Below are 24,024 nucleotides of genomic sequence, written 5' to 3'. Positions count from 1 at the left end.
TTAGAATTACGTTTTAATAATAAATAAATAGCAGCATCACACAGAAAAAAACAACACTGTCTTGTGGATGATTGAAATAGTCAAAACATGAGAAGTGTCATTGAGAAATATTCACAAGTAAATGGTATGAAAACCGGTGATTGATTGATTGATTGTAATGGAATGGAATAATAATACAAAATATCTTTAGCTATGGACCAGGGCATTATGCTGCGTTTATGACAAGTGGGAAACTTGGAAAATACAACTTGCACTGTAAACTGGGAGCAACAAGTTGTGTGCATTTACATGCTTTGAACTCATTGAGAATGCCGATTGGTGAATGGTAAACAATCTGCGTCAACCATAAACTAAAAGTACAGCTATCATGCTCGTAAACAAATGACAGTGATAAAAAAACCATATAAATAGAATACATTATGTTTTCTATTTGCATTTAACTGCTACAAATGCTGTTATCAAGGTCATTTTCTTAGTAGGTGACAATAGAGCTCAGCATGTGGGAGATGTCGTGGGCACAGGGATGATAGATGAGTATCCCACTAGTAATTACGAGTTGGAGGGGGGTTCAATTGGACTTTTCCCAGTTGTATGCTCATAGTTAAGAGATGTCATAAACCCAGCATTAGCATGGCTTGCTAACGCTGACAAGGGAAAGCTCAGTGCTAGCAAGAAGCACTAATGCCCTGGACCAGAAACAGCTATATTTTACACACACACAGTTATGGCTAACATATACAGCTTAAAATGAATAGTTTAGGATACCTCTTGACTTCGCTCCTCGATCGGAACGCAAACTGATTTCGGATCAGGCGCCCGTCCTCTCTGCAGTACTTTTCATTCTTTTGGTTTAATGTTTTTGTCAGACTTTATGTCAAACACGTCAATGGGCCTGTAGCAACCCACCTTTTCAACCCAAAATACTTATTTTCAACGTCTTTTCAACGTTATATTTTTTGTCTGATAAAAGCTCCAAAATTACTAGCGACGATCGCTTAGACCTTCTGTTCAAGAAAGAACTTGACATCATAGTGAATGAATTGATACGTTTTTGACCTTTGAAATTTGACCTGTGTAGAGGGGTCAGAGGTTGTCATATATACATTCATTCAGGTGCTCTGGTGTTTTGGTTGTGGTTGTTGCAGCGTTTGATTATGGGTGGTAGGAATCATTTGGGTTGTAGGTTAGAGTGGGATATACTGTATAGGTCTGAAGGATTACTAACATACTGTACATTTGGTTTGTTCTATGATAGGGTTATAGACTATGGTTATGGTTGAGTTATGGTCATAGCTATGGTTGTAAAGATGACAGAAGGGGGATTATCTTCTTGTGAAGTTAGATTGGCTGTGTGAGACAAAAGCATGCGCACACTGCAGCCCGTCGGGACCTGCACTGCTGTTCATCCTTAACTTGACTGTTTCTGATCTTCTCAAAGAATGCTGTGTAAATCTGAGTGAGGTGATACATTATGATGTGTGAGAGAGATCCACTGTACACAGTGTTTCCAACCCCTTCATTCACCGACCCTCTTGAAAATGATTTATTTCATCCATTCATACAGACACCACAAGGTGGAGCAGTATTGTGTTCAGTTACATTCCTCTCTCCATTCAACATTACTTGTCTACCTATTAACCATTATTGGCCTTTTTATACACACCTGCAGAGCTCAATTCAGACCTGTTATATTCTTATGTAGTGTCCTAACCAGTTATAACATGGTGCTGAACTGTTACTAAAATCCATAATACAGTTGAGTTTGGGTATATTTTAAGTCTTGAGTCTCTCTCTGTTCAGCCTTGTTCATGGCTTCTTCTTCTGTGGGTTTCTAGATTGAAGCAGTACTTTTCTATTACATCCAGGTCAAGATGAGTCCATCCCATAGAGTTGGATAGAAGGCTCTTATGCCACCTTTAACATGGACAGAGTCACTGAGGGCTTCCCATTCTACAGATAAGAGATGGGCTTTCTAGTATCTCTATGGTCCTTCCTTGGCCCTGTGCTCTGTGGATGTGTCCACTATCTCTCTATAAGACAAACCCAGTATCGTCCCCCTCTCTTGCACGCATCACAATAGATGTCCATTCCGTCCATCTATCGTCACCCAATGAGACGCGGCGCTGTCATAATTCAATTAACCAATCAACCAATCAGACGCTGCTGGTGCGCTCCACCTGGGCGTGGCAGAAGCTGTCGACGGAAAGCTTCAGCTCCGACATTCCGGGTTTTAATCCCGACATTATCCCGGGACATTCCATCTCCATCCCCATCCTGCCATCTGTGGGGTTGACAGGTTCCATCCCTCTGATCATCCCATTCCCATCTGCCCGGTCCCCTCCACCACCATTCCGACAGTTACTATTCCGGTCCACACTTCCCATCTTCCCATTCCCACCATTATGTCCAAATATGGGCACGATGGCATGTGACGGACACGGCATCATCGTAACTGCAAGCGACTTACTACCAACTCCGGCGTTTGGCCCTGTGTTATACTGACAACGTATATAGCTGGAAAACGCCCTTCTATATGTCTTATTAAACAAGGTATATACTAAAGGGTTAACTCCGGAGGATATATATCCCACCCATACGAAGACGTTGAGGAGCTCGGCTAATAGCGGCTCATTGCATGAACCCTGGCAGAGGACGTATGTGACATTGGTGATGAAGAAAGGACACCACATGATCAGGAAGAGGAAGAACACAATCCCCAGCACCTAGAGAATAGGACAGAGAACATAGAACACATTAGAACAGATTGGATTAGACAACACAATCCTCACAACGTAGAACATAGAACAGAGTAGAATATACAACATAGAACAAGATTAATGTGGAGTATAAACGGTTATGGAATGCAATAGAACAGAATGGAAAATAATGAAATGGAAGAGACAAGAAGCAAAGGAGACGAGAACAGAAAAGAAGATCATAGTTGTGTAAATGTGGTCCTCACCTTGGAGGCTCGCCTCTCGTTCTTGATGGCCTGCATCATCCCCCGTCTCCCAATACTGTCCCGTGGATCATGCCCCGCCGGCGAGCTCAGCTGGGATGCCACCTCGGAACTTGGAATTATGCTGATGTCCTCTGAGGGGGAGGTGTTTAGGAGGCTGGTCTGCTGGACATGCTCTGCTCCTTTCTGGCAGCTCAGACTCCCTTGTCTGCTAGGAGGAGCCTCAATGTTTATGGGTGGGACTTGGAAGTTTGGGGCCGGGGATCTGGGGTATGAGGGCGTGGGCGGCGGGTGTAGTGGCTGATGGGAGGTAGTCTTCCCCTCGTAGAGGAAGACGGTTGCCTGGCGCTGGAGGACCTGGCAAAAGACAGACAGGATGTGATATTACAGCGGTCTTATTTTGTCCTACTGTTCTTATGTCTTACGTCTGTGTTTGCTATGTGTATGAGCCACATGCCTTTTAAGCCAAAGACACATTTCCATTCCTATCAAAAAGGGAGCAAATCAAAACATGCTAACGCCATCTTAGTGCTTGTAGCCGACAAAGTTGGGCCTGTGTTATATTTCCTCTCTGACAGACCAATGAGATTAAATCAGAGAGATTAAATCAGAGGCAAGAGGGAAAAATACATGGCTAGCCAATCAAAAGACATAACGTCATAACGCCAATTAAAACATTCTCTGACAGACCTGTACGGTTAGGTAGTAGGACACCACCATGATGACCAATGGGATGAAGAAGGCCACGAACGAGCCAATCAGCATGAAGTGCTCCTCGTTGAGGACACAGCTTCCGTCAACAAACACCTTGTCCTTGTTATGGAGGCCGATGACCGGGATAGGCATTGACACTCCTAGTAGAAGGAGAGAGAGAAAGAGAGATTTGATTAGAGAAGAAAAGAGAGAGATTAGAGAGAGACAGTTAAAGACATTGTCCTTGTAAAGGCTGATGACCGGGATAGGGAGAGAAAGAAAGAGAGGGATGAGAAAGTAGGGAAGGAGGGAGGGGAGAGAAAGAAGATAGGGATAAGAGAAAGAAAAGGAGAGGCAGATGAAGATGTTGTCCTTGTTGTGGATGCTGATTACTGTTATAGGCATGGACACTCCTTAGAGAAGGATGTGGCGAGAGATGAATAGAAGGATGTGGCGAGGAGAGACATGAAGAAATGGTCCTTGTTGTGGAGGCCGATGACTAGGAAAGGTATGGATGAAAAAATAGAAAGAGAGAGGAAATAGGGATGAGAGAAGGAAATAAAGAGAGGAGTGGGACAGAGGAGAGGGATCAAGACTGTTTTTGTTGTGCAGACCTAATAAGCTTGAATGAAATGTAGAGAGAAGGATGAAAGAAGAATACAGAGGGTTGAGAGAGAGAAAAGTGAGAGAAAGAGAAAAAACAAAAAGGTAAAGAGAGAGTGAGAAAGAGAGAGACGGAGAGAGACTAACAGATAGACAAAGACAGATAAAAGAGTAATTCCATGCATCCCTCTAATCCAGGGGTGTCAAACTTATTTTTCCCCTTGGGGCTGTATTTAGTCTTCAATGAGGTCTGTCAATATGTGCAAAAAATTGTATATTTTAGCTTTCATTTCTGTGATTATTAATGAGTTTGACACAGTCAAGAAACTGCATGAATTTTGAAAGTACTCAGACCCCTTGACTTTTCCCGCATTTTGTTCTGTTATAAAAACCAACCCATGAGGTTGAAGGAATTGTCTGTAGAGCTCCGAGACAGGATTGGGTTGAGGCACAGATCTGGGGAAGTGTACCAAAAATGTTCTGCAGCATTGAAGGTCCCCAAGATCACAATGACCAAATTTTTCAATGGAATAGGTCTAGAACGACCAAGACTCTTCCTAGAGATGGCCGCCCTGCCAAACTGAGCAATCGGACCTTGGTCAGGGAGGTGACCAAGAGCCTGATGGTCACTCTGACAGAGCTCATGAGTTCCTCAGTGGACATGGGAGAACCTTCCAGAAGGACAACCATCTCTGCAGCACTCCAGCAATCAGGCCATTATGGTAGAGTGGCCAGACGGAAGCCACTCCTCGCATAAGGCGCATGACAGCCCGCTTGGAATTAGCCAAAAGGCACCTAAAGGACTCTCGGACCATGAGAAACAAGATTCTCAGGTCTGATGAAACCAAGATTGAACTATTTGGCCTGAATGCCAAGCAACACGTCTGGAAGAAACCTGGCACCATCCCTACGGAGAAGCAAGGTGGTGGCAGCATTATGCTGTGGGGATGTTTTTCATCAGCAGGGTCTGGGAAACTAGTCAGGATCAAGGGAAATATGAACAGAGCAGAGTACGACGAGATCCTTGATGAAAACCTGCTCCAGTGCACTCAGGACCTCAGACTGCCGCGAAGGGTCACCTTCAAACAGGACAATGACCCTAAGCACACAGCCAAGAAAACGTAGGAGTGGCTTCGGAACAAGTCTCTGAATGTAACCCAGCCAGAACCCGGACTTGAACCCGATTGAACTTCTCTGGAGAGACCTGAAAATAGCTGTGCATCGACGCTCCCCATCCAACCTGACAGAGCTTGAGAGGATCAGCAGAGAAGAATGGGAGAACCTTCCCAAATACAGGTGTGCCAAGCTTGTAGCATCATATCGAAGAAGACTCGAGGCAGTAATCGCTGCCAACCACAGTTCACAATTCCCTGGCAAGCCATGAGAATACTTGATGGATGATGGAAGCAGCGTGTTGTTTTTATTTATTTTGTTTTAAGCCTTGCCCAAACCATAGCTCCAACCTTAACCACTCAGAATTAATGCCTGAACTGTTAACCTTTGAGTTGTTTCTGTTTTAAGCCTGTAACCACGCGGAATTAACCCTGTAACCACGCGGAATTATAGCATCAAAAAATAGACGTTCATCCATCATACTTCGAATTTCGCGATTGGACTACCTCAGACCATGTCATCTGTTTAACACACATGCACGCACACACGCAAGCACACACAGAGACAGAGATACTGAGGCACACACACAACCTGACCTTTCACCCTGCCATCTGGCTGTCTACCAGACCCATTGACGTTACTTATCTATCCATCCTTAAATAGCGAAAGAGAGAGAGACAGATGGAGAGAGAATCATGTCTGTGTTAGTCTCACACAGTTTTGGTATACCACCATGCTTCACAACGAGAGAGGGAGGGAGAGAGAGATGGAGGGATAAACAGCCAGGAGGTCTAGATGAGTAGGCAGAAAAAGAGGAAATAAAAAGGTCTCCTTCTGCCTCTATTCATCAACATTTCCTAAAGGAGTAGTCTGTGCGTGTTGGTGTGAGGCATGCACCCATATATCCCCACACCTACCTATAGATATAGTCCATACAGCTGCTATCTTCATCATAGCTTTAGTTCTGGAGTTGAAACGGCTGTGCTCTATAGGATTTCTTATGGCCACGTATCGATCCAGAGATATAGCACACAAGTGCATTATACTGGCTGTAGAGAAGAGAACATCCAGGTAGATCCAGATAGGACACAATGCACTGGGCAGGGGCCAAGCATAGTCTGGAAGAGGAGAGGGGGAGAGTCAGGTTAGATACAGTGCCTTCGGAAAATATTCAGACCCTTTGACTTTTTCCACATTTGTTTTTACTTTACGGCCTTATTCTGAAATGGATTAAAACAAAAACAAATTTCTCAGCAACCTAAACACAATACCCCATAACGACAAAGCGAAAACAGGTTTTAGAAATGTTTGCAAATTTATTAAAAATAAAAAAACAGAAATACCTTATTTACTTAAGTATTCAGACACTTTGCTATGAGACTCGAAATTGAGCTCAGTTGCATCCTGTTTCCATTGATCTCACTTGAGATATTTTTACAACTTGATTGGAGTTCACCTGTTGATAAATTCAATTGATTGGACATGATTTGGAAATAAATACACCTGTCTATATAAGGACCAACAGTTGACAGTACATGTCAGAGCAAAAACCAAGCCATGAGGTCGAAGAAATTGTCCTTGGAGCTCCGAGACAAGATTGGTTTGAGGCACAGATCTGGGGAATGGTACGAAAACATTTCTGCAGCATTGAAGGTCACCAAGAACATAGTGGACTCCATCATTCTTAAATTGAAGAAGTTTGGAACCAACAAGACTCTTCCTAGAGCTTGCCGCCCAGCTAAAATTAGCAATCGGAGAGAAGAGCCTTGGTCAGGGAGGTGAACAAGAACCCAGGGAGGAACCCAAGAACCCAAGAGTTCCTCTGTGGAGATGGGAGAACCTTCCAGAAAGACAACCATCTCTGTAGCACCACCATTCAGGCCTTTATGGTAAAGTGACCAGATGGAAGGCACTCCTCAGTAAAAGGCACATGACAGCCCACTTGGAGTTTGCCAAAAGGAACATAAAGACTCTCAGAACATGAGAAACAAGATTCTCTCGCCTGATGAAACCAAGATTGAACATTGGCCTGAATGCCAAGCATCACGTCTGGAGGAAACCTGGCACGGTGAAGCAAGGTGGTGGCAGCATCATGCTGTGGGGATGTTTTTCAGCAGCAGGGACTGGGAGACTAGTCAGGATCGAGGCAAAGATGAACGGCGCAAAGTACAGAGAGATCCTTGGTAAAAATCTGAATATAGCTGTGCAGCAACACTCCCAATCCAACCTGACCAAGCTTGAGAGGATCTGCAGAGAAGAATGAGAGAAACTCCCCAAATGCAGGTGTGCCAAGCTTGTATACATACCCAAGAAGACTCAAGGCTGTAATCGCTGCCAAAATGTGCTTCATCAAAGTACTGAGTAAAGGGTCTGAATACTTTATATTAATTAGCCCAAAATTCTGAACCTGTTTTTGCTTTGTCATTATAGGTTATTGTGTGTAGATTAATGAGGGAAAAAAATGATTTATTCCATTTTAGAATAAGGCTGTAACCTATCAAAATGTGGAAAAAGGGGTCTGAAAACATTCCGAAGGCACTGAAGATATGACATTTTCAGGGCTGATGTGGAACACAGATATTATTCAAATTAAAGTAGTATGAAATTAATATGCAATATTATGCAAAGTATGCACTTAATATGCAAATGAGGCACGCATACATAGTAACTTAAATCCATAAGTAACTTAAACTCATAATTTATGGTAATGTGATGTTATTAACACATCTTCAAGTTTTATGTAAAAATGAGAGTTTGTAAAAATGTGAAACAGTTAATGATTTAGAAGACATTGTTGTATACTATTTTATGCTAATTAAATACATCATAATATGCTAATTAGTCTGTGCAGAATTAAAAACTACAGCATGTTAAACCAATATAGTTAAAAGCAGAGGGTCATATTGTCAACATAATTGATGTTTTATGCAGAACTGGGAGTCACACACACACCAGGGGTGGTAAGAATAATTGGGATTACATGATAATGAACAAAAAGCAGGGTTACTATTCAATAGCCCAACTGATTAGGCCTAGAGTGCCAAATAATATGCCCAAGCCTGTGCCCATGCACGCACGCACACACACACACACACACACACACACACACACACACACGACACACATAGAATGCGTATACCAAACATTAGGAACACCTTCCTAATATTGAGTTGCACCCCCCTCTTTTGCATCAATTCGTTAGGGCATGGACTCTACAAGGTGTCTAATGCATTTCACAGGACTGCTGCTTTTAGTGTCTGTGTGTCCTTGTGTGGTTTTATTGTGTATTTGTTGTGATGCATGTATTGGCTGGTGCATTTTCCTTTTGGGGAGTTACTAAGTACTATCTTATCTTAGCCTACTAAATGGGTTATCAGGTTTTACTGTCATCCCATAGCTATCTTTTACATTAAGTGGTCACTTTCTGCAGTTTCTCCCCAGCTAGTAGTTTAATAGTCGTAGGATTACTGTTCTTGGGTCATTCCAGATTGCCCGTTACATGATAAAACATGCATTCTTACAGTTATCTATGAATGAGTTCTGTCATCTTTCATTCTCGCTGTAACATAAGTTAAAATCTTTTTGGGATAGGGGGCAGCATTTTCACTTTTGGATGAAAAGCGTACCCAGAGTAAACTGCCTGCTACTCAGGCCCAGTTGCTAATATATCCATGTTATTAGTAGATTTGGATAGAAAACACTCTGAAGATTCTAAAACTGCTTGAATGATGTCTGTGAGTATAATAGAACTCACATGGCAGGCGAAAACCTAAGAAAAATCCAACCAGGAAGTGGGAAATCTGAGGTTTGTAGTTTTTCAACTCACTGCCTATCCAATATACAGTGTCTATGGGGTCATATTGCACTTCCTAAAGGTTACACTAGATGTCAAGGGTCTTTAGAACCTTGTTTGATGCTTCTACTGTGAAGGAGGGGGGAATGGGAGCTGAATGAGTCAGAGGTCTGCCAGAGTGGCATGAGCTGATCACACGCACTCACGTAAGAGTTAGCTTGCGTTCCATTGCATTTCTAAAGACAAAGGAATTCTCCGGTTGGAACATTATTGAAGATTAATGATAAAAACATCCTAAAAACATCCTACATCCTAAAAACATTTATTGTGGAACTGGGATTCCTGGGAGTGCATTCTGATGAAGATCATCAAAGGTTAGTGAATATTTATAACGCTATTTCTGACTTCTGTTGACTACACAACATGGCTGAAATCTGTATGGCTTGTTTTGTTGTCTGAGCACTGTACTCAGATTATTGCATGGTTTGCTTTTTCCGTAAAGTTTTTTGAAATCTGACACAGAGGTTGCATTCAGGAGAAGTATATCTCTAATTCTGTGCATAACACATGTATCTTATATTAAAGTTTATGATGACTATTTCTGTAAATTGATGTGGCTCTCTGCAAATTCGCCGGATGTTTTCGAGGCACAACATTACTGAACAATAACGCGCCAATGTAAACTGAGATTTTTGGATATAAATATGAACTTTATCGAACAAAACATACATGTATTGTGTAACATGAAGTCCTATGAGTGCCATCTGATGAAGATCATAAAAGGTTAGTGATTAATTTTATCTCTATTTCTGCTTTTTGTGACTCCTCTCTTTGGCTGGAAAATGGATGTATGTGTTTTTGTGACCAGGCTCTGACCTAACATAATCACATGTTGTGCTTTTGCTGTAAAGCCTTTTTGAAATTGGACACGATGGGTCGATTAATTAACAAGAAGTTAAGCTTTAATTTGGTGTATTGCACATGTGAATGTATGAAAGTTACATATTTCTAAAACATATTTTGAATTTCGCTGCCCTTTCAGTGGAATGTTGTCGAGGGGTTCCACTAGTGGAACTAGCCATAAGAAGTTAATTAAGGTTAGGCAATATTTTAAGAGCATTCTATGCATTTGGATAGTAGTAATCAAGTTAATGTGCGTTACAATGTAGCTTGTACATTGTGTGTTTGCAAAGCATCTCTGCTAGTCATTTTATCTGAGCGTGACTCATCTAACACCATCGTGCTTGGCCCAAATTCTGTTGGCCGCTTCATGTGCTGTCCAGCAGTCGAGCAGCCCGATAACTTTTTCTACTCGGATGGCATTTGTCGTCGGCTAAACATTAAGTGGGCATTGCGTCAAGAAGCAGTGCAGCTTGGCTGGGTTGTGTTTCGGAGGACGCACGGCGTCCTCTCGATCTTCACCTCTCCCGAGTCCGTACGGGAGTTGCAGCGATGAGACAAGACTGTAATTACTAGTTGGATACCATGAAATTGAGGAGAAAAATATATATATTTATAGCTACAGTGGCGCAAAAAAATATTTAGTCAGCCACCAATTGTGCAAGTTCTCCCATTTACAAAGATGAGAGTAGCCTGTAATTTTCATCATAGGTACACTTCAACTATGACAGAAAAAATGAGAAGAAAAAAATCCAGAAAATCAAATTGTAGGATTTTTAATGAATTTATTTTCAAATTATGGTGGAAAATAAGTATTTGGTCAATAACAAAGGTTTATCTCAATACTTTGTTATCCTCTAGCGTCGAGCAATCCCGTATCCGGGAACGTAATCATAGCCTCAAGCTCATCACCATAACGCAACGTTTCCAATTCATGAAAATCGCAAATGAAATGAAATAAATATATTCAAACACAAGCTTAGCCTTTTGTTAACAACACTGTCATCTCAGATTTTCAAAATATGCTTTTCAACCAAAGCTACACAAGCATTTGTGTAAGAGTATTGATAGCTAGCATAGCATTAAGCCTAGCATTCAGCAGGCAACATTTTCACAAAAACAAGAAAAGCATTCAAATAAAATCATTTACCTTTGAAGAACTTCGGATGTTTTCAATGACGAGACTCTTAGTTAGATAGCAAATGTTCATTTTTTCCAAAAAGATTATTTGTGTAGACGAAATAGCTCCGTTTTGTTCATCATGTTTTGCTAAGAAAAAGACCGGAAAATGCAGTCACTTACAACGCCAATTTTTTTTCAGAATTAGCTCCATAATATCGACAGAAACATGGCAAACGTTATTTAGAATCAATCCTCAAGGTGTTTTTCACATATCTATTCGATAATCTATCAGTGGTGGCAGTTGGCTTCTCATCAGAAGCAAACGGAAAAATACTGCAGCTGGAGATTACGCAATAATTGCGACGGAGGACACCAAGCGACCACCTGGTAGATGTAGTCTCTTATGGTCAATCTTCCAATGATATGCCTACAAATACGTCACAATGCTGCAGACACCTTGGGGAAAACGTGGAAAGCTGAAAACGTAATCTGACTCCTAGCTCCTTCACAGCCATATAAGTCATTGCATCCAAGTCATTGCCATGAGGCGGTTTCAAAAAATGCGGCACTTCCTGATTGGATTTTTATCTGGGTTTTTTCTGTAACATCACAGGCACTCACAGACAATATATTTAGCAGTTTTGGAAACGTCAGAGTGTTTTCTTTCCAAAGCTGTCAATTATAGTCTTTTCGTGACAAAATATCTTGTTTAAAACGGGAACGTTTTTCATCCAAAAATTAAAATAGCGCCCCCTATATCCAAGAAGTTATAAACCCTTTGTTGGCAATGACAGAGGTCAAACGTTTTCTGTAAGTCTTCACAAGGTTTTCACACACTGTTGCTGGTATTTTGGCCCATTCCTCCATGCAGATCTAGAGCAGTGATGTTTTGGGGCTGTTGGGGCCAGCCACGTTTCATCTTCAATGCCCTTGCTGCTGGAAGGAGGTTTTCACTCAAAATCTCACGATACATGGCCCCATTCATTCTTTTCTTTACACGGATCAGTCGTCCTGGTCCCTTTGCAGAAAAACAGCCCCAAAGCATTATGTTTCCACCCCCATGCTTCACAGTAGGTATGGTGTTCTTTGGATGCAACTCAGCATTCTTTGTCCTCCAAACACGACGAGTTGAGTTTTTACCAAAAAGTTATATTTTGGTTTCATCTGACCATATAACATTCTCCCAATCTTCTTTTGGATCATCCAAATGCTCTCTAGCAAACTTCAGACGGGCCTGGACATGTACTGTCTTAAGCAGGGGGACATGTCTGGCACTGCAGGATTTGAGTCCCTGGCGGCGTAGTGTGTTACTGATGGTAGGCTATGTTACTTTGGTCCCAGCTCTCTGCAGGTCATTCACTAGGTCCCCCCGTGTGGTTCTGGGATTTTTGCTCACCGTTCTTGTGATCATTTTGACGAGGTGAGATCTTGCGTGGAGCCCCAGATTGAGGGAGATTATCAGTGGTCTTGTATGTCTTCCATTTCCTAATAATTACTCCCACAGTTGATTTTTTCAAACGAAGCTGCTTACCTATTGCAGATTCAGTCTTCCCAGCCTGGTGCAGGTCTACAATTGTGATTCTGTTGTCCTTTTACAGCTCTTTGGTCTTGACCATCGTGGAGTTTGGAGTGTGACTGTTTGAGGATCCTGAAAAGGTTCTACAACTGCACCATTGAGAGCATCCTTACTGGTTTCATCACTGCCTGGTATGGTAAATGCTCGGCCTCCGACCGCAAGGCACTACAGAGGGTAGTGTTTACGGCTCATTACATCACTGGGACCAAGCTTCCTGCCATCCAGGACCTCTATACCAGGAGGTGTCAGAGGATGGCCCTAAAAATTGTCAAAGACTCCAGCCACCCTAGTCATAGACTGTTCAGCAAGCTGTACAAGACCGCCAAGTCTAGGTCCAAGAGGTTTCTAAACAGCTTTTACCCCCAAACCATAATCTTCCTGAACATCTAATCAAATGGCTACCCAGACTATTCACATTGTCCCCCCTCCCCCCATATTTTACACTGCTGCTACTCTCTGTTATTATCAATGCATAGTCACTTTAATAACTATACCTACATGTACATACTATTACCTCAATTACCTCGACTAACCGGTGTCCCCGTAAATTGACTCTGTACCGGTACCCCCTGTATATATCCTCGCTATTGTGATTTTACTGCTGCTGCTTATTTATTTGTTACTTTTATTTATTTTTCATTTTTTTAAAGTATGTTTAATTTTATGTATTTAAAAAAAACTGCATTGTTAGTAAGTAAGCGTTTGACTGTAAGATCTACACCTGTTGTATTTGGAGCATGTGACAAATAAAATGCGATTTTTTTTCATGTTTGTGTCAGCCCTGTGGTCCTGTAGCTATGTTGCATAGGTAGAATATCCTCATTTTCCAAGATGACAGCTCTTCCTGCGTCAGCAAGGCCACCTGGCTATGCTAATTAGATAGGTTGCATATTTCCCATGTACCAAGATGACAGCTCATTTTGCCTCATCGAATGTCCTTTGCTGTGCATCATATGAGAAATACACATAGTGCTACATTAGATCATGCTACACATAATTAGTATTCCCACATAGGCCTAGAAGACAATAATTTAATGGTAAAATTACCTTAGCTGGTCTATTGAGAGCTCCTAAATGGCAATGAGTTTCACTGCCAGTACCATGCCTCATTAAGTTGGCTTTGATGGACTCAGGCGTGGTCAATAGCATAGATGTTGCCGTCGTGGATTCTTCATATAAAGCACATTGCATATACAGTGGGGTACAAAATGATTGACATCCCCGATAAAGATGAGCAATAATGACAGAATAAAATAAATAAATCATAACTATATTGTATGCTAAAAAAATATATATTTATTTTTATTTTATACTAATAGAATTGCTCAGAGAAATATTTTGTTGAACAATATATATATTTTTTTAAATGTACAGGTCAAAATTATTGACACCCCTAAAGATTCTAATAAATAAAGTAGTCACATTTTAGTATTTGGTCCCGTCTTCCTAGCATGCAATGACTACATCAAGCTTGTGCAGTTTTGTCACACAACAGAATGTCACAGATGTCTTTTTTGAGGGAGACTACGCAAGCTCAGGACCTGCACATCTGGCTTCTTCACCTGCGGGATTGACTAAGACCAGCCACATGTACAGCTGATGAAACTGGGGAGTATTTCTGTCTGTAATAAAGCCCTTTTTTGAGGTGAAAAACATATTCTGATTGGCTGGGACTGGCTCCCAGTGGATGGGCCTATGCCCTCCCAGGCCCACCCATGGCTTCGCCCCTGCCCGGTCATATGAAGTCCATAGATTAGAGCCTAATTCATTTATTTCAATTGACTCATTTCCTTATATGAACTGTAACTCAGTTAAATTGTTGAAATTCTTGCATGTTGCGTTTATATTTTTGTTCAGTATAGGATGATATGTCATGTTTAGGATGGTTACATAAGACAGATGGTTAATTAAGGCAAAAACCAAAGTAAGATGGTTGGTCGGAGGCTTAACGCAAACTTCTAGCAAACCAAAGGTTGCGAGTTTGAATCTCATCACAGACAACTTTAGCATTTTAGCTAATTAGCAACTTTTCAACTACTTACTATATTTTAACTACTTAGCATGTTAGCTAACCCTTCCCCTCATCCTTCCCATAACCCTAACCCTTTTATTTGATTTTTTATTTAACTAGACAAGCCAGTAAAGAACAAATTCTTATTCACAATGACGTCCTACCCCGTACGACGCTGGGCCAATTGGGTGCCGCCTATGGAACTCCCAATCACAGCTGGTTGTGAATTGAACCAGGGTCGGTAGTAACTCCTTTAGCACTAGGGATGCAGTGCCTTAGACTGCTGTGCCACTCCTATACTTAACCCTAACCTTAACAAGCATGCTAGCATTAGCCATCTAGCTAGAATTTGTAACATATTGTACATTTTACAACTTCATAACATATAATACGAATTGTAATTTGTAACATATCATATGAAATGGGTGATAGACATCCACAAATTAATACATACCATACGAAATGAGGTGACTCGGCTAACGTACAGAATAATACGAATTGCCCTGAGATCAGGTTGAGTAGAATGGTTTGGATTTCTCCCTGAACACAATGGCTGCCATTTTCAGACCATTCTGGAACTTTGAGGGTTCATGACAGCCCTTCTTGTAATTTAATAGGATCTCTCTGCAGAAGAGTATCTACAGTGGTTATTCCTTTAAAAGTTGTCATACCTGCAGCAGAGCTTTGCCAGGTACTGCAGAATGGTATGGCATTTTGGAGTGGATGAAGTCATAGTATTTTACCATTGTTGCCATTAACTTCTTGGTGACAGGGGGTTAACTGCCTGCTACTCTGTCCCAGAAGCTAATATATGCATATAAGTATTAGTATTGGATAGAAAACACTCTGAAGTTTCTAAAACTGTTTGAATGATGTCTGTGAGTATAACAGAACTCATATGGCAGTCGAAAACCTGAGACAAATCCAACCAGGAAGTGGGAGGTTTATAGTTTTTCAACTCTTTGCCATTCAGTGTACAGTGTAATGAGGTCATATTGCACTTCCTACGGATTCCACTAGATGTCAACCGTCTTTAGAACTTTGTTTGAGGCTTCTACTGTGAAGTGGGGTGAATGAGAGCTGATTGAGCCAGGTGTCTGGCAGAGTGCTACAGGCTCTGAGGCTCGGTCACGAGAGAGTTAGCTCTCGTTCCATTGCTTTTCTACAGACATAGGAATTCTCCGGTTGGAACATTATTGAATATTTATGATAAAAACATCCTAAAGATGGATTCTATACTTAGTTTGACAAGTTTTTACAGCTGTAATATAACTTTTCGTCCGACGTTCGGCTGGACCTGAACACGCGTTTGGATTTGTTTACCAAACCCGCTAACAAAAGAAGCTATTTGAACATAAATGTTTCCTCAAATGACAGGAGATAGAGGAGGTAGATTAAAATTTGTTTTCTTGGTTTTAGAACTTTATTTTTGTGTCCAGTTAAGTGCAATTTATTTCAATTTTCCTTGCTATCTTCAGTAGCAAGTAGCAGTAGGTAACTAGCTACCAGTGCGAGCATGCAGTTTTCAGCAACAGAAGTGCAGAATGGCCAACGCTACCAAAAATGTTGTGGACCTTTTGTTGAAGAACACCTTTCTCTGGGGTACATGGAAAAGACGTGAATTTAAGCCGAGGGTCGACTTCTGCCTGAAATCAGTTTCATGATAAAGGATGAAGTATTGAACGCCATCAATTTCAATTGGTATAAAAAAGTATAGCTGGTTTATAGGGAGCCATTCATCAAGCCACCTGTATTGCTGGCCTCGCCTGCTTTTTGGAAAGTCTGAGCCTTGGGCGAAAGGAAGGTAGGTACAGTGACCTGAAGAACATCAATCGTTCTGCTAAACGGCATAACAAAAGCAGGGAGCATATCAGTGGAGGCTCTTCAGGGGAGGAAGGGGAGGACCATCCTCCTCAATGGATTTCAGAACATGATTTTTTATAGTGAAACATGAAAGTTATTTTTAGATAAAACTATACTAAAGAGATTCACATGTAACCAAATAATTGATCAAGACACACTCTTTTGCAATAAAGGAATACACTGGCCTCAGTGGCACTTTGTAGGGTAGCACCATGTTGTACCTGGAGGACAGCTAGCTTCCATCTTCCTCTGGGTACATTGATGTCAATATAAAACCTAGGAGGTTAATGGTTCTCACCCACTTCCATAGAGTTCCACAGTAATTATGACAACTTCCAAAGGACGTCTTCCAACCTATCAGAGCTAGTACTGAAAGCATAAGCTACAGCTAGCTAGCAATGCAGTGCATGAAATGTTCTACGTAGTTAAAGGCAATAGTTGAACAGTTTTGAACAAATAAGTTCTTACAAAATTAAGGAGAAGCAAGAGAGAGAGAGCTACTGTAGCTATATGTCCTAGTATTTTCTTTCTTCACTTTCATTTACTTAGCTAGCTTCAAATGTAGCTAGCTAGTTTAGCCTACTCAAACACACGTTAGTTCTAGTAGCTATGTTGACTATGATGTGACAAGGATGTAGGCTGTGTGTAGCGGGGGGTTTTAGCCTGGTGACAGACATCTGAATTGTTGTGAACTGAAATCCACAAGCAAAGGGAAAAGGTGAGAGGAGGAGAGCACATAGATAGATGCGAGAAGGAATTATATACACTATACAACAAGCTGGTTGTATGTGGCTGCTATGAAAGTAAACTGTGTTTGCTTGTGATCAGGGGTGTATTCATTGCGCCGATTCTGTTGAAAAACTTGAACTGAAGCAAAGCAAACAGTATGAAATGGGAATAAACATACCTGGAATAGGTCCAATAGAAACTCTTGTTTGCAACTGTTGGACTAATGATTACACCCTAGATCAGTTAGATGTAGGCAAGAGTGTGCAAAGCGGTATTGATTGTGTCACTGTCTGTCACCTTGATTACTAAGAATTCTCTCGACCTGTGCACCTACGTTCGAAACTTTCATTCAGGTAGGCTAGGTAGAACCAATCTCATGGTGGGTACAGGGAAATTTGAGTATCACGTAGTAGCCTAAACCTATCGATGTTACATTGAGCTGGGTGAATGGAATATGAATGACAGCTATAAAATATCCAGTAATAGAAATACGCCCATGTTAACAAAAAAAAAGATAATCCTCCCTCATATTAAAAAGAAACGTCCTCTCACTGTCAACTGCGTTAATTCTAGGCAAACTTAACTTGGGTAAGATTCAACAACTGAGACATAAACTGAACAAGTTCCACAGACATGTGACTAACAGAAATTGAATAATGTGTCCCTGAACAAAGGTGGGGGGTCAAAATAAAACAGTCAGTATCTGGTGTGGCCACCAGTTGCGTTAAGTACTGCAGTGCATCTCCTCCTCATGGACTGTACCAGATTGGCCAGTTCTTGCTGTGAAATGTTACCCCACTCTTCCACCAAGGCACCTGCAAGTTCCCGGACATTTCTGGGGGGAATGGCCCTAGCCTTCACCCTCCGATCCAGCAGGTCCCAGACGTCCTCAATGGGATTGAGATCCAGGTTCTTTGCTGGCCATGACAGAACACTGACATTCCTGTCTTGCAGGAAATCACGCACAGAATGAGCAGTATGGCTGGTGACATTGTCATACTGGAGTGTCATGTCAGGATGACCCTGCAGGAAGGGTACCACATGAGGGAAGAGGATGACTTCCCTGTAACGCACAGGATTGAGATTTCCTGCAATGACAACAAGCTCAGTCCAATGATGCTGTGACACTCTGCCCCAGGCCATGACGGACCCTCCACCTCTGAATCGAACCCGCTCCAGAGTACAGGCCTCGGTGTAAATGCTCATTCCTTCGACGATAAACTTGAAACTGACCATCACCCCTGGTGAAACAAAACCATATCTTGTCAGTTAAAAGCACTTTTTGCCAGTCCTGTCTGGTCCAGCAACGGTAGGTTTGTGCCCATAGGCAACGTTGTTGACGGTGGTGTCTTGTGAGGAGCTGCCTTACAACAGACCTACAAGCCCTCAGTCCAGCCTCTCTCAGCCTATTGCGGACAGTCTGAGCACTGATCGAGGGATTGTGCGTTCCTGGTGTAACTCAGGCAGTTGTTGTTGCCATCCTGTACCTGTCCCGCAGGTGTGATGTTCAGATGTACCGATCCTGTGCAGGTGTTGTTACATGTGGTCTGCCACTGCGGGGATGATCAGCTGTCCGCCCTGTAGCGCTGTCTTAGGCGTCTCACAGTACGGACATTGTAATTTATTGCCCTGGCCACATCTGCAGTCCTCATGCCTCGTTGCAGCATGCCTAAGTCACTTTCATGCAGATGAGCAGGGACCCTGGGCATCTTTCTTTTGGGGGTTTTCAGAGTCAGTAGAAAGGCCTCTTTAGTGTCCTACGTTTTTATAACTGTGACCTTAATTGCCTACCATCTGTAAGCTGTTAAGGTCTTAACGAGTGTTCCACAGGTGCATGTTCATTAATAGTTTATGGCTCATTGAACAAGCATGGGAAACAGTGTTTAAAAACTCTTTGGGATAGGGGGCAGCATTTTCACTTTTGGATAAATAGCGTGCCCAATTTCAACTTCCTGCTACTCATGCCAGGAATATAAGATATGCATATTATTAGTATATTTGGATAGACAACACTCTGAAGTTTCTAAAACTGTTTGAATCATGTCTGTGTGTATAACAGGACTTATGTAGCAGGCAAAACCCAGAGGACTAACCATTCAGAATTATTTATTTTTGAGGTCGCTGTCTGTTCAATGAGTTCTCATGGGGAAACGATATTTCCCAGGCACTTGTTTGCAGTTCCTACCGCTTCCACTGGATGTCACCAGTCTTTGGAATTTGGTTGAGGTTATTCCTTTGTGCAATGAAGAAGTAAGGCCATCCTGGAAAAGGGTAACGCTGTTGAGAGTTGGCCAAGACTTGAAAAGTAGCGTTAGTTTCCTCTCGTCCTCTATTGAAAACAGATAGACAATTTGATCGATTATTAACGTTTAAAAATACCTAAAGTTGTATTACAACAGTATTTTGAAACGTTTTGGCAAAGTTTACAGGCAACTTTTGAGATATTTTGTAGTGACTTTGCGCAAATTGGAAGCTGTTTTTTTCTGGATCAAACGCGCCAAATAAATGGACATTTTAGATATCTATGGACGGAATTAATCGAACAAAAGGACCGTTTGTGATGTTTATGGGACATATTGGAGTGCCAACAAAATAAGCTCATCAAAGGTAAGGCATGTTTTATATTTTATTTATTTCTTTTGTATAGCACCTGCAGGGTGTATGCTACTCTCTTTGTTTACTGCTGTGCTATCATCAGATAATAGCTTCTTATGCTTTCGCCGAAAAGCCTTTTTAAAATCTGACATGTTGGCTGGATTCACAACGAGTGTAGCTTTAATTTGCTATCTTGCATGTGTGATTTAATGAAAGTTTGAATTTAATAGTATTTTATTTGAATCTGGCAATTGGCTAAGTGGGACATTTGCATCCCCCTATCCCTTTACAATGAAGATCTGTGAAGTTATTTGGATTTTCACGAATTATCTTTGAAAGACAGGGTCCTGAAAAGGGACATTTTTTGTTTTTGTTTAAATGTCCACATCAGATTCAAGCTTCTTGGGAAAAGCCGCATCGATCATGTAATGGCCGAATGTCTGCGTATTCAAACCGTGCAACACAAAGAGAAAGTAAGAAACAGGGATGTTCTCAAACAGCTTATCGACATCACTGCATTTTTGAGTGTGCAAGACTTGGCTTTTAGAGGACACGATGAGAAGGAAAGTTCCGCTACCAAGGGCAACTATAAGGAGCTTGCAGAGGTAATTGCACTTTACGGTGCTTTACTTGATGAACATATGGAACTTTCGACTGGCTTTTCTGGAATGTAGAAATGAATTCCGAATTATTTTATAGCTTCCATCGCATCATACATTAAAAGTTTGATTAAAGCGAGAGGTTGACGCACCTACATTTTTTCAAGCGTGCTCAAGTATGCTTTCCACTTTCCGTCTGTATTAATTTAGCAAAGGAAATAACACATAATCAATTCGGACAGACACAAGCAAAAACTGATTACATGAATGTCGCCTAAACACACCTAAACATTAGAGATCGGACATGCTGTATGGGATGAAAATGAGACGATTTTTCAGTCTGAACTGTAGGCTACCAATAATAGCAGTTGCATACAGCCTATGCGCCCTGTCCATCTGGTCAGGGTAAGCAAATTGGTAAAGTTATGTATTTATAGTACATTTTTGTGTCAGGAGAAAATGTGAATGTGATCAAATGGGGTTTATATTCAAACTTGGGCTGACTAGGCTGCCTATACTTTTAACTAGATTTAATCAATCAACATAATAGTGATGATAGATGTGAGTTAATGTTTTATTGGGCCTACAGTTGCATTGGCCTGCATGACCCAAATATGCATAAAGCAAGCTCAGCCCTGTGAGTTCTGTTGTCTATTAGTTGTTGTCTCTGGGTCTGGGTAAAGGAAAATCCCACTCTTAATTTTGTCTAAATATAATTCATATGAACAAGTGTACGGTTGGGTTTTCTTTTTAAAACCATGTAACCTGATTAGGAAAAACTGGTCCAGTCATAGCCCATGTAAAATCTTTTTACAACGGATTAATCACTGTCATACCTTATATGGTCCAGAGTTTTCCTGGTCAGGTTAACAGATAAGGAAAAACTTGGCCCACCACTCTGGGACCTATGGTGCCACCAGTCTCCTTGCAGTTGTCAGTTATTGTCAGGTATGTGGATGATCAGGGCTTTATTGAGGAACGTTTCTTTGGCTACTTTGATGTGTCAAATGGGAGAGATGCTCAGACTGTTTGACTTTGTGAATTCTGAGATGTCTGAGTTTAACCTACGATAGCGCAGCTGCTAAGGAATGCATCTGCTATTTGTATTTACAGCTACTGTAAGTCCCTTCCTATTCCCTGATTTAGAGGTGATAACCACTCCACTGAAGCCACGTCTCATGTGCCCACTCATCCACTGTTTCCTCTCCAAGCCGTATCAATTTTCTCTCATTACTGTATGTAGAGTCAATCACACACACACAAACGATTTTACTTCTTGCTTGGACTAACTCATTCTTAGCTCTTTTATCTAGCTATATTGTGTATTGTGTTGTTATTTTTTGTCTTCCCAGTCAAATCCTGTCTTTCCTTCAGTGGAAGAGTTTAGCTCTTCCCCAACACCATCCATCCATGATGAACCTGTACTGCACTGAAGTCAAGCCTCTGAACACCTCAAATCATGCCTCATATCCCCATTCAATCACTGTTGTGATCCATTCCCAACACTGTGTAAGTAGCCCTTTCATTCCCATTCCCTATAACATTGTAATATAAATGTCTTCATTAAATGCTTTAGGTTAAAACACATCTCTGTGTGTTCCGCGCCTATATTGTGGGTCTCTAATCCTCCTAAAATGTTCAAGTCACCAGCCTCCACTCCTAACTAAGATACACTATTGTACTCTAAGACAGAGATTCAGTTTACACAGACCACTAACACAGCCCACTAACGGTTCTCAATGCACTCATACTCTCACAGAGAAAGAGACAGAGCTAGAGACACAGAGAGAGAGAGAGAGAGAGAGAGAGAGAGAGAGAGAGAGAGAGAGAGAGAGACAGATGCAGAGAGCGTTTACACAGACCACATAGCACCAACAATCCTAGATACACAGATACAGTTTAAACAGACCACACAGAGCACTAACCACAAAAAAATACACTCCCTGTCTAAGAAACAGACCACAGAGCCAACTTCAAGACTGTTTACACATACCACACGGTATGGCCAGTATCCCCACCAGCCACGGCCAGGGGGAGTTATGCACAGTGTAGTTCTACTCACCATAGAGTATGTTGATGAGGGATACAGGCATCACTAGTATCCCCACCAGAATGTCGGCCACGGCCAGAGACCTCAGGAAGAAGTTGGTGGCATTCTGAAGCTTTTTCTCCATTGAGACAGCTAGGATGACCAGGATGTTTCCACACACCGTCAGCACGATGATGACCAGGATGAGGAGTGCCGGCCAGTTCTTCTCCTTCAAATACAACCAAACTTTATTTATATAGCACCATAGATAGAGAATGACTAGAACAGCCATAGAATATAACACATGGGTACACTCAAAATGGCTAACCTGGTACTGTAGTGATTGTTGCTCTATATATAGCACATTCGGTAGCAACATCAATAAAATCCATAAAAATAAATAATAATAATAATAGAGATAAATAAAACACACTAACCTTCATGGTCGGTGCTCGAATCACCACATCTGCCTGCGACGACCCCAATGACAGGTTACCGTCTACTCCTCCAGCCCCAACCCCCCAGGGTAGACTCTGGTTGAGTCCAAGGTAGGTGGAGTTGTTCCCCCCTGGAAAGACCATCCAGCCCCCTACCTCCAGAGAGTCCCTGGCGGAGGATCCGAACCCGCTCAGCAGGGCTACCCCTCCTGGACTTCCCATACTGGGAGGGTCTCCTGAGGCCTGGAGGTCCTGGCTGGACCTGCACTACTCCCCTGTCACCACTAGAGGGACCAACCCAGAGGACCATGCGACATCAACAGACTTGGGATTGGTTTGGTTAGGGATAAAAACGTGTTGTCTTGTAATGGGTAGTCCAAGTTTAGGTCCACTTAGAAAGTCTAGAGACTTGGAATTGATTTAGTCTGGGTTCTGGGTGAAAATAGTGTTAGAGTGGGATCTAGTTACAGTTTAGTTAAGTTCACAAAATGGATAGTTAAGACTCCAGGTTTAGGTCCACTTGAAAGTAAAGGAAGAGTTGATTGGTGGTTATGTTTCCTCTTATACAGTGGAAAAGGAGAACGCCCCAGGATAAGCTCTTCTTCAGAAGTCCCATGTGAAGGACAAGCTGAGCTGGTCAGTGTTGCCCATTGTTTCATGTTTTTGGTAACTTTAGAGTAGAAGACCCAATGTTTCTATGTGTAGAAAGCTCTAGAGAAAGGGAATACAAAAACATTGAGTTTTACTCTCTCTCTTTCAATCTCTCATTGTATGTACATGAGTGTGTGCACAGATCTATGTGTATTTGAGTGTATGTGTGTGTATGTTTGTTTGTGTATTTATGTGTGTGTGTGTATCTACTTGTATATTGTCCATACTGTCTATATACACCACATATTTATATTCCGACATTACTCTTTCTGATATTGCATGTTGTGATATTGTAGTAATCTCTAGTTTCTTCTTTTTTACATTTTTCTCGTGGGATGATTTGTGTATTAT

General features: G+C 41.7%; 1 protein-coding gene across 1 annotated transcript; it reads right to left on the bottom strand.

Moving 5' to 3' along the window:
• On the bottom strand, positions 1–23,753 carry htr2cl1 (5-hydroxytryptamine (serotonin) receptor 2C, G protein-coupled-like 1). Its single transcript, XM_024373279.2, has 6 exons — positions 23,023–23,753; positions 22,619–22,814; positions 6,286–6,486; positions 3,650–3,813; positions 2,963–3,316; positions 1–2,723 (listed from the first exon to the last, which is right to left on the bottom strand). Exons 1-6 carry the CDS (start codon positions 23,242–23,244, stop codon positions 2,154–2,156), a joined length of 1,707 nt encoding a protein of 568 aa, XP_024229047.1. The 5' UTR covers positions 23,245–23,753; the 3' UTR covers positions 1–2,153.
• Positions 23,754–24,024: the final 271 nt, after the last annotated feature.

This window comes from Oncorhynchus tshawytscha, linkage group LG15, assembly GCF_018296145.1.
Source record: "Oncorhynchus tshawytscha isolate Ot180627B linkage group LG15, Otsh_v2.0, whole genome shotgun sequence".
NCBI classification, from domain to species: domain Eukaryota; kingdom Metazoa; phylum Chordata; class Actinopteri; order Salmoniformes; family Salmonidae; genus Oncorhynchus; species Oncorhynchus tshawytscha.
The sequence above is the reverse complement of the archived record's forward strand: the minus strand, read 5'-3'. Positions and strand labels throughout refer to the sequence as shown.